This window comes from Coenobita brevimanus, chromosome 98, assembly GCF_032717465.1.
Source record: "Coenobita brevimanus isolate Jiangsu-jjx chromosome 98, ASM3271746v2, whole genome shotgun sequence".
NCBI lineage: Eukaryota > Metazoa > Arthropoda > Malacostraca > Decapoda > Coenobitidae > Coenobita > Coenobita brevimanus.
In genome coordinates this window covers 4,200,568-4,215,000 of record NC_137051.1, presented here as the reverse complement: position 1 = coordinate 4,215,000, position 14,433 = coordinate 4,200,568, and the positions used below count along the sequence as shown (strand labels likewise).

The window sequence follows — 14,433 nt, the reverse complement described above, 5'->3', positions numbered from 1 at the left end:
GTAGTGATGCCTAACGTCTTATTGCCTCTACGTCTGATTATTGTCACGACGTATCATTAGTACAAAATAAAGATTTCTGTTCCTGACTACCACTCGCACATGTAATTACCTCTTAGTACCTTTAATTACCGCTCTTGAATGTTTGATTACTGCAATGTGTACGTTTAATCATAGCCCATTTGTCAGATTACCACATATCCACGTCTGATTACCTCTAGGTTTGTCTAAATACTGCCAGTGTACGTCTAAACACCGTCCATGTACGTCTAAATAACCACTCGCACATGTAATTACCACTTAGTACCTTTAATTACCGCTCTTGAATGTTTGATTACTGCCATGTGTACGTTTAATCATAGCCCATTTGTCAGGTTACCACATATCCACGTCTGATTACCTCTAGGTTTGTCTAAATACTGCCAGTGTACGTCTAAACACCGTCCATGTACGTCTAAATACTATCCATATGTCTTAATACTGTCCATGTACGTCTAAATACTGTCCATATACGTCTGAATGTCCATGTGCGTCTAAATAATGTTTGTGTGCGTCTTAATACTGTCCATGTACTTCTAAATACTACTATGTTTATCTAATATCCGTCTGTGTACGTCAGATGAACGCCCATGTTCAATACGCCTGACCTTCGCCTCTGTACGTTTAATAGCCTTTACGTTGCTACAGGATAAGACAAAAGATATAAATTTCGAATAAAGCTGAAAAATAAAACTAATAACAATAAAAACCATAAATAAAATTAATAGAATAGGAATAAAAAATAAAAGTGAAGAGAAATAACAATAAAGGAATGTCAGATTACGAAAGACAAAATAAGAAGGAGTGACAAACGTTATGAAGAAGAGAAAGTAATACCGACGGGAGGAAGAAGAAATAAGTGAATGGAAAGGAATATGACACTGAGGAAGACGGGAATGAATTGAAGAAAGTAGTGGAGAATATACGAAAATGAAGATAAAGTGTAAGAGACAAATGTAGTGTAAATGAATAGAGAAATACTGTACATATTGATTGAAACATGTGAATAGAAAAATAGACGTAGAAATAGTTACAAAGAAGGAAGATTATGAAAGGATGAATAAGAAATGGTGAAAAAAGAAAGACTAAAGAATTAAGAGTACAAGAGGAAGCCGTATTAAAAGGAGAAATACAGATTAATACAAAAAGACGCTAATAACAGGAAGAGAGCGCTGAGAAAAAGAGGATACGAAAGAGATAAATGGAGAGTAGAGAGGAGAGAAAGAAGAAGAGAATTTTAGGAGACAAGAGAAAGAAGAGAACGTAAGAGAAGGGATAAAATGAAGAAAAATTTATAAAACTGAGAAAGAGAAAGAAGAAGAGGAGGATACAAACGAAAGACACTAAGAAGTAAAGAAAACCATAAGAAGTTATACAGAAGAATTTTCATCATGATTGTTACAGTTGCATTTCCTCCTCGGGCAGGTCTTCGCTCAGGTAAGAGAGAGAGAGAGAGAGAGAGAGACTGGGGACTGTGATGGATAGGAAGTAGGATGGCTGAAAATGACGTTAAAAAGGTTTGTGTGTGTGTGTGTGTGTGTGTGTGTGTGAGAGAGAGAGAGAGATGGGGGGAAGAGGGAGGGAGGGAACGGTTAGGCTGTGATAGATAGGAAGTAGGAAGCCTGAGAATGACGTTAAAAGGAATTGCGTGTGTGTGTGTGTGTGTGAGAGAGAGAGAGAGAGAGAATAAAGTAAGTGAAAGAGAAACTGGATGAGAGCGAGTGAAAGCGGGAGAAACCTGGAAAGTTTTTAGAGGATGATCGGGAAAAAAAAAAAGTGTGTGGGGGGGGGGAGGATGTCTGAAAAAGAGTATAAAACAGTTTCAGTGAATAGAATATTTTGAAGATGGTGTTTCTTATTTTAGTTGTGTGAGATATATACTGTATTATCACTTAAAGCAGTAGTTGTAGTCGCTTTGTTTTCATCTGACGGAACCGGACCACTCTGGGAACTGGAATACTGGCTTCTGGTCGCATTTAATTCGGTGAGCCTTATTTATGAGATAGGAATGAGTCTCCTTGGTTAGCTACACGTCATATCAGCCCTCCAGTTTGACTACAGTTGGCCTTTAGTTGAGTTGATAGGGTTTAGAGATGTCAAGTTAAAGCATACTCACTTTAATAAGGACGATCGTTTACCATTATCTTTTACCACTAATATCTTGCAAGGGAAATAAATTCGGTCTTTTCATTAGCCATACCTTTTGTTAATTGCATTCCATTGAGCTGTGTGCATACTTTGTCTTATTTCCAGCCAATGACTTTATAAATCGTAACACATCTGACCGTTGTTTATCAGTCTAACATTACAACGGCAACCAAGTGAGAGCTGAATCAAAGTGGAACGTGTTATGAACGGGGAGGCTAGCATTAACTACGTCACTACCACGATGTCTTGCATTTTACGCTCACTACTGCCTTTATTTTTAGTTATTTATTTATGTCTTTTATCTCAGGAGACTTTTTTCAGCTTTCACTGACCCACACACTACTAGGCTGGTTCCTACGCTAAGTGTAATGTCAGGGCACCGTAAGAACAAACTACAAATTATGCAATCATGCTGAAGGGGTTATTGGTAGTTTAGTGTGCCCATTTTGTCATGAAATGAATCAGAAAATCTAAATTAATCGAGTCATGTAACAAAATATCGAGTATGTTAGGTTTGGCTAAACTGTTTTAGTCTTTTTAATACGCTGAGTTAATATAACCGTTATCTTGCCGGGTTAAGGATTTACATTAAAGTGAACCGTGTGTGTGTGTGTGTGTGTGTGTGTGTGTGTGTGTGTATATATATATATATATATATATATATATATATATATATATATATAAATATATATATATATATATATATATATATACAGTATATATATATATATATATATATATATACAGTATATATATATATATATATATATATATATATATATATATATATATATATATTCAAGTAATTATTTTCATTCTCATTTCTCTCTGAACGTATTATCACCAACTTTGATAATATTTACCGACGCACCGGAAATGCAGTCCGACAACTGTATTTAACCTTTGGAACTTTTTTTTTTTTTTTTCCAGACAATTTTATGCTATGTTGGGAAACTTTCTTGTATATTATCAGTCTATTGTCTATCTATCTATCTATCTATCTATATATATATATATATATATATATATATATATATATATATATATTGCATCCTTCCTGTGATAAGGAATTATCCTTCGCTTTTTCTGTTATTGAGAGAGAGAAAGAGAGAGTCTAGACTGTGGAATGTCTGTTCAATACTTCCCCTCCCAGGATAAACTAGGGTAGGGTGTTCAATACGTCCCTTCACCCTTGTTCATCCAAGGGGGAGTGAGTGAGGAGTGTTCGTTGACTGTTGCCTGGCTGGGATATCATTACTGGTCTGATATTCACAAATAATTATATACTCTTTTCACTCAAACTTGCCCTATCATTGCCATCTCTCCGTCTTGAATGCTGAGCTGCAGCAATAGATTGACACTAGAATATAATGTTAGTTACGAAGAAGTGCCGTGGAAATTATGTACAGCCATAGTCATGCCTTCTGCTACTGAGCTACATGAAAGAAGTTGCAAAACGACGAAAATCTGGGCCAGGTTAAGGTGAAAGAACTGTAGTCCCCACCGTAACTAGTACTGGATTTTGCAGGAAGAACGAGACACAGTGGAAGAATTTACACTCATTTTCCTGTCCTTCCAGCAGTAATAATGATGATGGGAATAATGATAACAACAACAACAGTAATAATAATAATGATAATAAATACTACTACTACTACTATTAATAATAATTAGAAAGCACTCAGAAAACGCATACCTCCACTACTGTCATTGCAGGATCCGGATCTGCCCCAAAATGTAATCTTCTTTCTTGGCCCATGGCCTACCCTTCCATAAAATTTTATTGAAATTCATTGAGAATTTTTGGACAATCAAGCAGAAAATTCCTGAATCCGGATGATGATCTGGATCACCGCCAAAATCTATTGGATTGTTCTTTGGGTTATGCCCTACTACTCCAAAAAATTTCAGCAAAATCCGTTCATAACTTACCAACGCCGGCAAAAACATAACCTCCTTGGCAGAGGTAATAATAATAATGCAGTAATGTTTTCCTCTCGTGACTAAGAATTGTTTACTGCAGGAAGATTACCACTTTTTCTCCCTTCCTTCCTGTAAAAGAAAGCTTAGTTACGACAGAGAATTTATCGTAAGTTTGTGAATTCAGACCCCGTAATTTATATCATACCCTAAAATCTTGTCCCAGTTATATCATTCTTACTGTCTTGTCATGCCTTTCTTGTGCCATATCAATTATCACCGTTAAATTTTGTGCCAGTTTCTCTACCTTTGTGACTGACTATGATGTTCTTCCCCCTCATATCTTAATATTTTGCTCATGCTTTTGGCCTAGATATTTATTTTTTACTGTCATACTGCAGTGTCACCCATTATTTATTTTTATCCTACTCTCAGTCTTCCCCACCATTTTAATCCCACCCTCCACCCACCTGCCCCCTCGTACTTTCATTATCTCACTTTCTTCCTTTAGTTTTTCTCACCCTCCAACCCCCCCCCCTCCCATTTCATTACCTTACTGTCATACTACCTATATAATTTTTCCCATCCTCCACCTTCATTATCTCACGCTCTTCCTTTCCTTCAGTTTTTCTCACCCCCCACTTTCATTATCTCATTCTTTTCATTTCCTTTATTTTCTTATTTTTCCTTACTTTCAGTTTCTCCCACTGTTTTAAGAGACCCCTCTTTCGCTGTCATCTTCTTTATTTTTGCCTCTCACAATTTCTTGATCTTACTTATTTTTTCTCTCCACCTCCCCACTATCTGTCCATATCTGTCATTCAGTTTTATATTGCCCCACGAGGAGGGTAGAGATCCGGGATTAGTTTATTTAGTTTAGACATTTGAGGCAAGAGTTACCAGTCCCTCTACCCTGAGCTGTATTAAGTGTGGCCCGTATGATAAAAAAGTCATATGGGCCACATCTGGGTTGAGTGCCTCATCCCACTAAACCACCAGGTGTTGTTTAATCATATGGTTACCATCCAACGTAGTAAATGGTTTGTTTCCTCGGCTACAAGAAGCCAGTTGGTTCATCTTCATTGTACAGTTACTTGGAGTTAGCACTGTATCAGATGAGAGAATAGTGGGCGCTCCACCGTTGTTTTCGTTTCTACACTTAATTATTTTTCTCTATCGCGCCGTCTTTATCTTGCCTGTCTTATCCTCATCCTCTCCCAGTTTTATTAGCGTCGTATCAAGCTCCTTGCTATCTATTGTCTGCCATCCTCCACTCACCCACTGTCATTATTTTTACCTCCCCGACGATCTTTTATCTTATGGCTTTATCTTACTTTTATCTTTCTAACTTCCCCCCTGGCTCTCTCTCTCTGCCAATGCCCTGTCATATCCTGTGCCCTAGTTCCCTCCCCAATAACCCACGTCTTCCTCCAACCTTGTTATTATATGCCGGCTCCCTCACCAACTTGCTGACAACCATTCTTACCTACCCTCTTGTTTAAACCCTCTTCCTTCTTACCCCTCCACCATTCTCCATCTTCCTTCCTTCCTTCCCTTTCTTTCTCATCCCTCTCCTTCATCATTTCCACCCCGTCCATATACCTCTCACCGTTTCTCTTTCAGTTTCATCCATGTCCACCCAACCCATTCCCCTTCCACCCCATCCCTCTTCCTCCTACCCACACCATTCTTCCCGTTTCCCTCTCCACCACATCCCACTCCATCCTCTCAGTCCTCCCCTTATTATACGATCCATCTTACCCATTCCTCCACACCACGTCATCCACACCTCACTCATACACAGACGCACCCATTCCACACTTCACACCCACCTCACCCTCCCACAGACACGCACAGTTCCCATACAACACACCCAATTCACTCACTGACCCACCCACCCATTTCGCTCTCACAGTGCAACACACTGTCATTTACCTCCACCCATTTCTCCACCCCCTTCCACCCTCATTCCATCCGGCCACACCCGCCCCCCAAATCGGAGTTCAGAGTTTCCCTGGAATTGTGATTGTTTTTCATTGACCCACCTGTTCCTAGTAGTGGTGGTCTCTCTCTCTCTCTCTCTCTCTCTCTCTCTCTCTCTCTCTCTCTCTCTCTCTCTCTCTCTCTCGTTCATTTCCTCACCCTCTTTCCATCTTTTCCTTCTCCCTCTCTTTTCCACTTCTTCTCCCCCTCTTTTTCTCCTCCCTTTCTCCCTGAAGCCCTACATACTATATCAATATCCACACACCCCTTACCATTGCATGCTAGTTATTAAAGTCCATATTTCTTAGCCCAGTGTTTTTCAAGAGCGGGAATTAAGTAAAAGAAATGGCAGCCTGGTTTTGGGGGGATGGTGGAGAGTTATGGATGTAGATGAAGGGGATTTAGCCAGTACATGGGAGTAAGGGAATTGTAATGTAGTTAATGGGAGGAGAATTGTACTGTAGTGTTGTTAATGGGAGGAGAGTGGTAGTGTAGTTAATTCAAGGAGAATGGCAGTGTAGTTTATGGGAGGAGAGTGGTAGTGTGGTTATCGGAGGGGAATGGTAGTTTAGTTAATGGGGGAGAGTGGTAGTGTAACTGTCGGAGGGGAATGGTGTAGTTCGTGGGAGGAGAGTGGTAATGTAACTATCGGAGGGGAGTGGAAGTGTATTTAATGGGAGGAAAATGATAGTGTAATTAATGAGAGGAGAATGGTATGTAGTTAATGGGAAGAGAATGGTAGTGTAGTTAATGGGAGGAGAATGGTAGTATATTTAAGAGAAAGAAAATAATAGTTGGGTGAGAGTGGTCGTGCATATAGTTGAAAGATTGGTATTGCCTTTAAGTGAAAGAGACTGGGAATATTTAATTGAAACATAATGATAAGTGTGTTTAAAGTGAAGCAAAATGGTAGTTTATTTTAACTATGTTCAAAAGAAAGAATGGTAATTTGAGTGAAAGAGAATGTTAGTGTATTGAAATGATGAATGGTAGTTTGTGACAGTGAATGGTAGTATTTTTAAGTGACAAGGAACTGTATTATTCTGATTGATTGGATGGAAATAATTGTGCATTAACGTAGAGGATGGATTTTAGTGTATTTAAGTGGAACAACAGTAATGCTTTTAAGTGAAGGAAAATGATAGTATATTCTAGTAAAACATAATGGTAGTGCATTGAAATGGCAGGGAATGGTAGTACAGCTAACTTTTCCTAAGAGGTCTTTTCTGAAACGAATAAAGCCTTCATGAATAGGAAGAAAAGACTAGAGAGAGAGAGAGAGAGAGAGATTCAAGGATTTTACAGTAATGCAGCGTGTTGGATCCTCTTGTGGTTACTTGGAACCCTTGACTATGTTTTTGAATTTTTGACCGTGACTGTGCCAGAAAAAATGAGTAAATGATGGTAAAACAAACAAACAAACAAAAAGAGAGTAAAAATAGATGAAATGCTCCCTGGGCCTTGAGTGAATTCTATAAAACAAGTATTTCCACACCGAAACACAACACCAAAGAACACAACACAACAGAACACACACACTATCAGAACGCGGGTCACATCGCACATACCGCTCCACGAGACACCTGGGAGACGCATGTATTGACCCACACAAACACACAGCATTCAAGGATCAGACAAACAGAACACACACACACACACACACACACACACACACACACACACACACACACACACACACACACACACACACACACACACACACACAATACATACTTCACACATGCGACATTTGGGAGACAGGTGTATTGACCTGTGTACACACACACACACACAATACATACATCACACATGCGACATTTGGGAGGCAGGTGTATTGACCTGTGTACACACACACACACACACACACACACACACACACACACACACACACACACACACACACACACACACCTGACTCAATACCCACCAGGAATGTTGGCCACGTGAGATGGACCAGTGGACAAAAAATGGGGTGTAGTGATAGATTTCGTGGCTTTCCCAGTACTTGCCTAGTATGACCATATGCGAGTAACTGCTTGCTTTACTAGTCCACTTATACATTGTGCATTTGTCCTTACATTCTATATTTTGTCCATTTAATTGCTTTGTCCACTTATTTTTGCATACTCCGCCCGTTTTTTATAATCTACTTCCCATTCTTTCTTTCTTTTTTTTTCACGTTTCTTCCTCTTATCTGCATACTGTATCCATTTACCTTTGTCTTGTCCACTTCCATATCTTTCCATTAACACACATGCTCTGCCAGTTTGTTTTGTTCACTTTCCTTATTTTCTCCACTTATTTGCCTCACCGACATGCCTTTTTTGTGGATTTTTTTTTTTTAATCACACATTCCTGATTTTTACATTTATCAACGTACTTTTCCTCTTTATATTTGTCTTTATTCACATATTTTTCCTACTTGTTCACATACCAGCTTCCCGGTACTTCATTTTGTCTATCTACCTATCAGTCCATCTATTGCCAGTTGCCTTAATCCCATAAGGGGTGGCCACAAATAAATCGCCTCCGTGTCACCCGGTCCCCGGCCATTTCACTGCCCTGCTTCCAGCTCACACACCCCTCTGTCATATACTGTACCTCTATATTCCATCCCTCCATCTCATCCTTGGCCTCCCCCTCCCTCTCCCCCCCCCCTCCACCTCACTCACACGCTCTCCTCATTAGTCTGTTGCTCTCCATCCTCTCCACATGGCCAAACCACCTCAGTGCATTCCTCCAAATGCTTTCTATCTCATCCACATTCACACCACAACACTCCTTCACTTCCTCACTTGTCAGTCTGTTTCTTCACATAACTCCATATGCTCCTCACAGATAACTCATTTCCACTGCTTTTACTCTTGACTTGTGTCTGCCCAACAAGGTCCAAGCTTGGAGTTGGTATCACATACTTGTGTCCGCCCAACAAGGTCCAGGCTTGGCTTCACTTCTGTATGTTAGTGTTTGTGTTACAATATTGTCATGCAGTGACATTTTTACTTACATGCTCACTTCACTGTTTCTTATCACTGCTTTCAAGGAACCAACAACCATTCTTCCTTGTTATACCCTTCGAAGCACTTCACCCTCCAAACGTCCATCCTTACTCATCACATTACCTAGGTACTTAAATGCACTCACATTTTCCATTTCATCATCATCCAACCTCACTGTATATCCAGTGACCTCATTTCTCTCAAAAACCATAACTTTACTTTTCCCTACATTAACCTTTAGATTCCATTTCTTACACTTCCAAACTTATTCACCATTCCTTGCAGTTCCCCTTTGTCTTCACTTAACAGCACAGTATCATCTGCAAACAACGGTACAAGGAGTTTCCAGATGCTGACCTCACTCATTAGGGATGCTCCAACATCCACTGCTCTACCTTGTACTTCTTTTATAACTCCTCCATATACAGATTGAACAAGTGATGCCAGGCACAACAAACCTCGCCCGGCAACAGTTGTTTTATTTGTGTTAAATACTGAAACAGAACTGCCATTTAGTGTCAGTACAGTACACAAAGTCTAAGTCATTCTTTCCTTGTCCTTCTGCCTACGGGTGACTTTGCACTCCCTCTTCTGTCTTTCTTTCCACTTCCTTCAGCCTGTGGGTGACTCTACACTGAGTGACAAGCCAAATGGTTTCCTGTGCAGCAGGAAACCATTTACTACGCTAAGTGGTAACCATATAACCAAATTTTGGCACCTGGTGGTTTAGTGGGTAATTATTGTGCTCCAATTGGATTGACCCGGTGAAGGTTTATATGCAAGGGATGGTTGGGGTTGATTGTTCATGTAATGCCACTCAGGGATGAGTGAGGTTGGTCACTCTCATCTTAAATGTCGGGACCAACTGCCTAGCCTCAGGCTCCTACACTCCTCATGGGGCAATGTAGGATTGGATGATGGAATGGTAATGGCGCAAATGTTTTCAAAGTCATGCCCTCTGAAAATCCATGATCTTGCGTTCGACCTGTCAGGGTCACTCAGGGTGAAAGGTCTTGGTGCCAAACAAAAGCCCACGTGAGACTTCCTATATCTTGATAATAGTAAATTTCCATCTTCAATGAGTTTTAACTCCCTGAATATGTGTGAACTTGAGTTTGACCCTTCAAGGTCACTTACGATCAAAGGTCATTGTACCAATTAAAAACCAATATGGAATTTTCCATATGTTGATAATAGTAAATATCTCTTTATCTTCAACCAGTTTTGAGCTATATCCCCCTGAATATCCTTGACCTTGAGAGTGACCTTTCAGGGTCACTCAAGATCAAATGTCTTGGTGCCAAATGAAAGCCCATATTAAGAGTTCCTGTATGTTGTTAATAGTAAATATCTCTATCTTCAACTGGTTTCCAGTTATAGCTCTTTGAAAGTCTGTGACCCTGATTTTTACCATTCACGGTCACTCAATTACCTCCAAAATTTATTCCCTTTCTTTTGGGACGAGTGCCCATATACAGTATCCTGAAGTTACATATAATTTCATTCAACTGTTTTTCAGTAATGTTGCTAACAAACAAACAAGCTCGACCAAAAACAATACTTTGCCAGACTCCGTCTGGTCAAGGTAGCAACCGTGGGGACATGACACCTCTTTCAATCCTACGTTCAAATAGAAAAATTCACTCAATTCACTATCCACACGCACTGCAGCCATAGCCCCATCATACATACTCTTTACGGCATTCAGCAGCTTCCCATGTACTCCATATATTCTTAATATTTTCCAAATTCCATGTCTGTCCACCCTGTCACATGCTTTCTCCAAATCCATAAAGGCTGCATACAACTTCTGTCCAGCTGTTTAATTGATATACCCACTTGCTTACTCTGTCTACTTTCTTTGTTCACTTAGTCTGTTCTGTCTTCCCACTACTCTATAATTTCACCAACTTACCCTCTTAGATAAAGGCTTGTTCCAATACACCTGGGGCATTTTTTTTTTTTTTTTGTACCATTAATACTAGTAAAAGTATCATTACAAGAGTAATGTATTTATTCTATCAGACCTTTGGAAAAGAATAACTGACTTTTTTCCGCCGTTGTATAATCAGCAGCAGTTGGAAATATCATTGCAGTAACCATATACAGTGTTAATCTAATTTACTGTTCTCTCATAACTCATAAATTATGTTCTTATTGTTAATTCTTAACGATGCAGAGGGAAGTATGTCATGTCATCTCGGAAGTTTTGTAACACCTCTTCCTCACCTATTTATTTTGCCTATTACATCCCTCTATCGTCATGTACTATGAGTCACAAAAGTATTGGTGCCAGGGGATCTGATGCCTACTGAAAACATTCAATCAGCTGCTGATGCTTACCAACATCTCACTGTGTATGAACAGTGTTTATAAGAACATAACATTTGCTATGTGTTTGCAAGAGAATATTGCTAGTTGGCAATATGACACCTCTTGACATAACATTGGTAGGTCAGACACTAATGTTTCAGTGACCTTCATTCTGTAGTCCCAAATGTTTCATGCATATATATATATATATATATATATATATATATATATATATATATATATATATATATATATATATTTGTGGAGGGTTAATGCCCCTCCCCGTATAACAAATAACTCAAAATCAAATGGCCACCCCTTACGGGATTATGGCATCTGGCAATAGATAGATAGATAGATGTTTTGAGCTGTAGAAGCAGTACTAATGGATGTACAAAGCTCTGACATTTTTATGCATAATTTTGAGGTCATTACCCATCGGAAGTGTGCCATCCATTTTCCCCTCTCCCCTCTAGTTTTCGAGTGGCAACCCTGTGAAGATTGGCCTCAGCGTCCCTAGCAACCAGTATCGGTTTTTAAAAATGCCCTCTGAGTTTCTCAGAGGCTAAGTGGAATTGAATGAAACTTTGCATGCTTATAGACATTGACTAGTGCTACAGCTTTCTACTGCACACCTATGTGCCACATTAGCCAGGTCAGGGGTCAAAGGTCATCAAATGCGAAAATGGTGAAAATAGCTAAAATCATGACTAGCTCATGCAAAATGCTAAGGCTCCGAAGATTATTAAGCCAGGGCCACGATTCTAGGGTGGGATGTTGCACTGGAGTACCTCCATATAAAATTGACATTTTGCGTTGAAACTCACTCTCAGTCGCTGGCAGCGCCACGTAGAAGTTGTACCTTTGGTGGGCCATTCCACGAATTTCAAGTTCCCTAGCTCCCTAGAGGGTGGATGAAATAGAATGAAACTTTGCGTGCTTATAGATGTTAATGAGTACTACTGGTGTGCTCTGTACATCCATGACCTACTGTATATCTGCCAGATTAGGGTTCAGAGGTCATCAAGTGCAAAAAATATGAAAATCGCTAAAATCACTTTGATTCTCTCGTGAAATGCTAAGGCTCTGAAGGTTTTTAACCTAGTGCCATGAACGGTGGATGGAGTATTGTCCAGGAGTACCTTCTTAAAGGACTGAGTTTAGGTCCCAAAACTTACTTCTGGTCCCTGGCAGCACTATCTACAAGCAGGGTTAAGAGTGGTTATAAAATTATTTTTCACACCAAAACTCACATCCGGTTGCTGACAAAGCTTGGTCCACTTAGAGCTGGCCATTGTTGCCTATTGGCTTGTTATAATAATAATAATAATAATAATAATAATAATAATAATAAAAGTTATCTTAGTCAAATAGTTCCTAGAAAATGGTAAGGAGATGGGTAACTAACATATTTTTCCCTCCCTCAGGTTATGATGCCAACTCTGAGACATCTACCATGCGCATGCCGGACACACCACACCAGAGGGTAGGTTCAGTGTCTGAGTGCTTGTTTCACTGATTGTTTGGTTATTTGAGTGGCAGTTAGGCATGTGAGTGGTTGTCTATGTGTCTGAGTACTGTAGTTGTTTTAACAGCAGTTTGGGCGTTGACTGACAAACTTGCTAGGATAGTTGAGTGACAAACGAGGCCACTGAATTTGTTGACAGAGTGACAGCCGTGATTTTGAGAATATGACTAGCAGAATGACAGTCATGATTGTTGATTAATTACTATCTGCTGGGTGGTAACCATATAACCAAATCATACGTGCTCCCTACGTGTCAGTAAGTGGGCTGGTGGAGGGTTAGTGCCCCTCCCCGTAAAACAAATAACTCAAAATCAAATGGCCACCCATTACGGGATTATGGCGTCTGGCAATAGATAGATAAATAGATAGATAGTTATAGTTGATGGATTAACTGTCATGATAGCTGACCGATTGCCATAACTCATGATAGTTGATTGATTGGCCGCCGTGATAGGTGACTGTCATGATAGTTGAGTGATTGACTGTCAGGCCAGTTGAATGATTGACTCATGGTTGTTGACTGACTCCCGTGATAGGTGCTGTTTGACCATGATAACATTTAACTGATTTCTGTGCTAATTGACTGATTGACTCCTGAGGTATGATATTTTACTGACTAACCATTGGGGTAGTTAACAGACTGACTTGTGGTAGATGACTTGACTGACTCAGTGGCTAACTGTCATCTATTCATCTGTGGTCAGACACCATAATCCTGTAAGGGGTGGCCATTTGTCTTTGAGTTAGTTGTTTTTTGGGGAGGGGCACTAACCCTCCACTAATGCACTTGCTGACACATAGGGAACACGTGTGGGTTGGTTATGTGGTTACCACCCAGTGTTGTAAATGGTGTCCTGGCGTACAGGAAACTAGTGATCTATCAGATATCCGCCTCCACCTCCACGGCCTCCGCAGTGAAAATAATGTCCGCATTAGTATCCGCGTCCGCATCTTCGGACAACAAAAGCTCCGCATCATTATCCGCCACCGCTTTTTCAGATAATAAAAGCTCCGGCATAATAATCTGCCTTCGCGTCAAAGAACTGCAGAGGTTGCATATCTCCACCCATCCAATATTTCTCCTCTCTGTTTTTGTCATAATTCGTCGTTTTCTCTCTCCTTTTCATCCACAACTCTTCTCTCCGTTCCTCTCACCTACCGGTCCCTTTTCCTCTTTCTGTTTTCTTCTCTATTAGCTCTCTTCATCCCTCCATCTCTTATTGTTCCTCTTCTCTCTCTCTCTCTCTCTCTCTCTCTCTCTCTCTCTCTCTCTCTCTCTCTCGCAATAGTTACACGTGCCATGTTAGCATATAGGCATATCTGGACTGAAGCCAATACTATTTCATAGTATGACAAGAGTTTTGTTATTTCTTTAAAATCATTATCAAAAGATATACATTCTTCTCTTCTTTCATTATATCTTTTTAATCTATTTTTTGCTCTTATCTTCGTTCTTTCTCTCCTCTCTCAGTTTAACTGCATAATGTACTGTAATATGTGTAAAAA

The 14,433-nt window shown here is 39.8% G+C and overlaps 1 protein-coding gene across 2 annotated transcripts in view; it reads left to right on the top strand.

Annotated features, from left to right (window-relative positions):
* The window catches only part of Orp8 (Oxysterol-binding protein-related protein 8), a 234,742-nt gene that overhangs the window by 166,359 nt on the left and 53,950 nt on the right, over positions 1-14,433 (top strand). For both annotated transcript variants that reach the window (XM_080283821.1, XM_080283822.1), the window contains one exon: positions 12,827-12,885. In XM_080283821.1, coding sequence (XP_080139947.1) covers positions 12,827-12,885 — 59 coding nt within the window. The remainder of the gene's footprint in view (positions 1-12,826; positions 12,886-14,433) is intronic.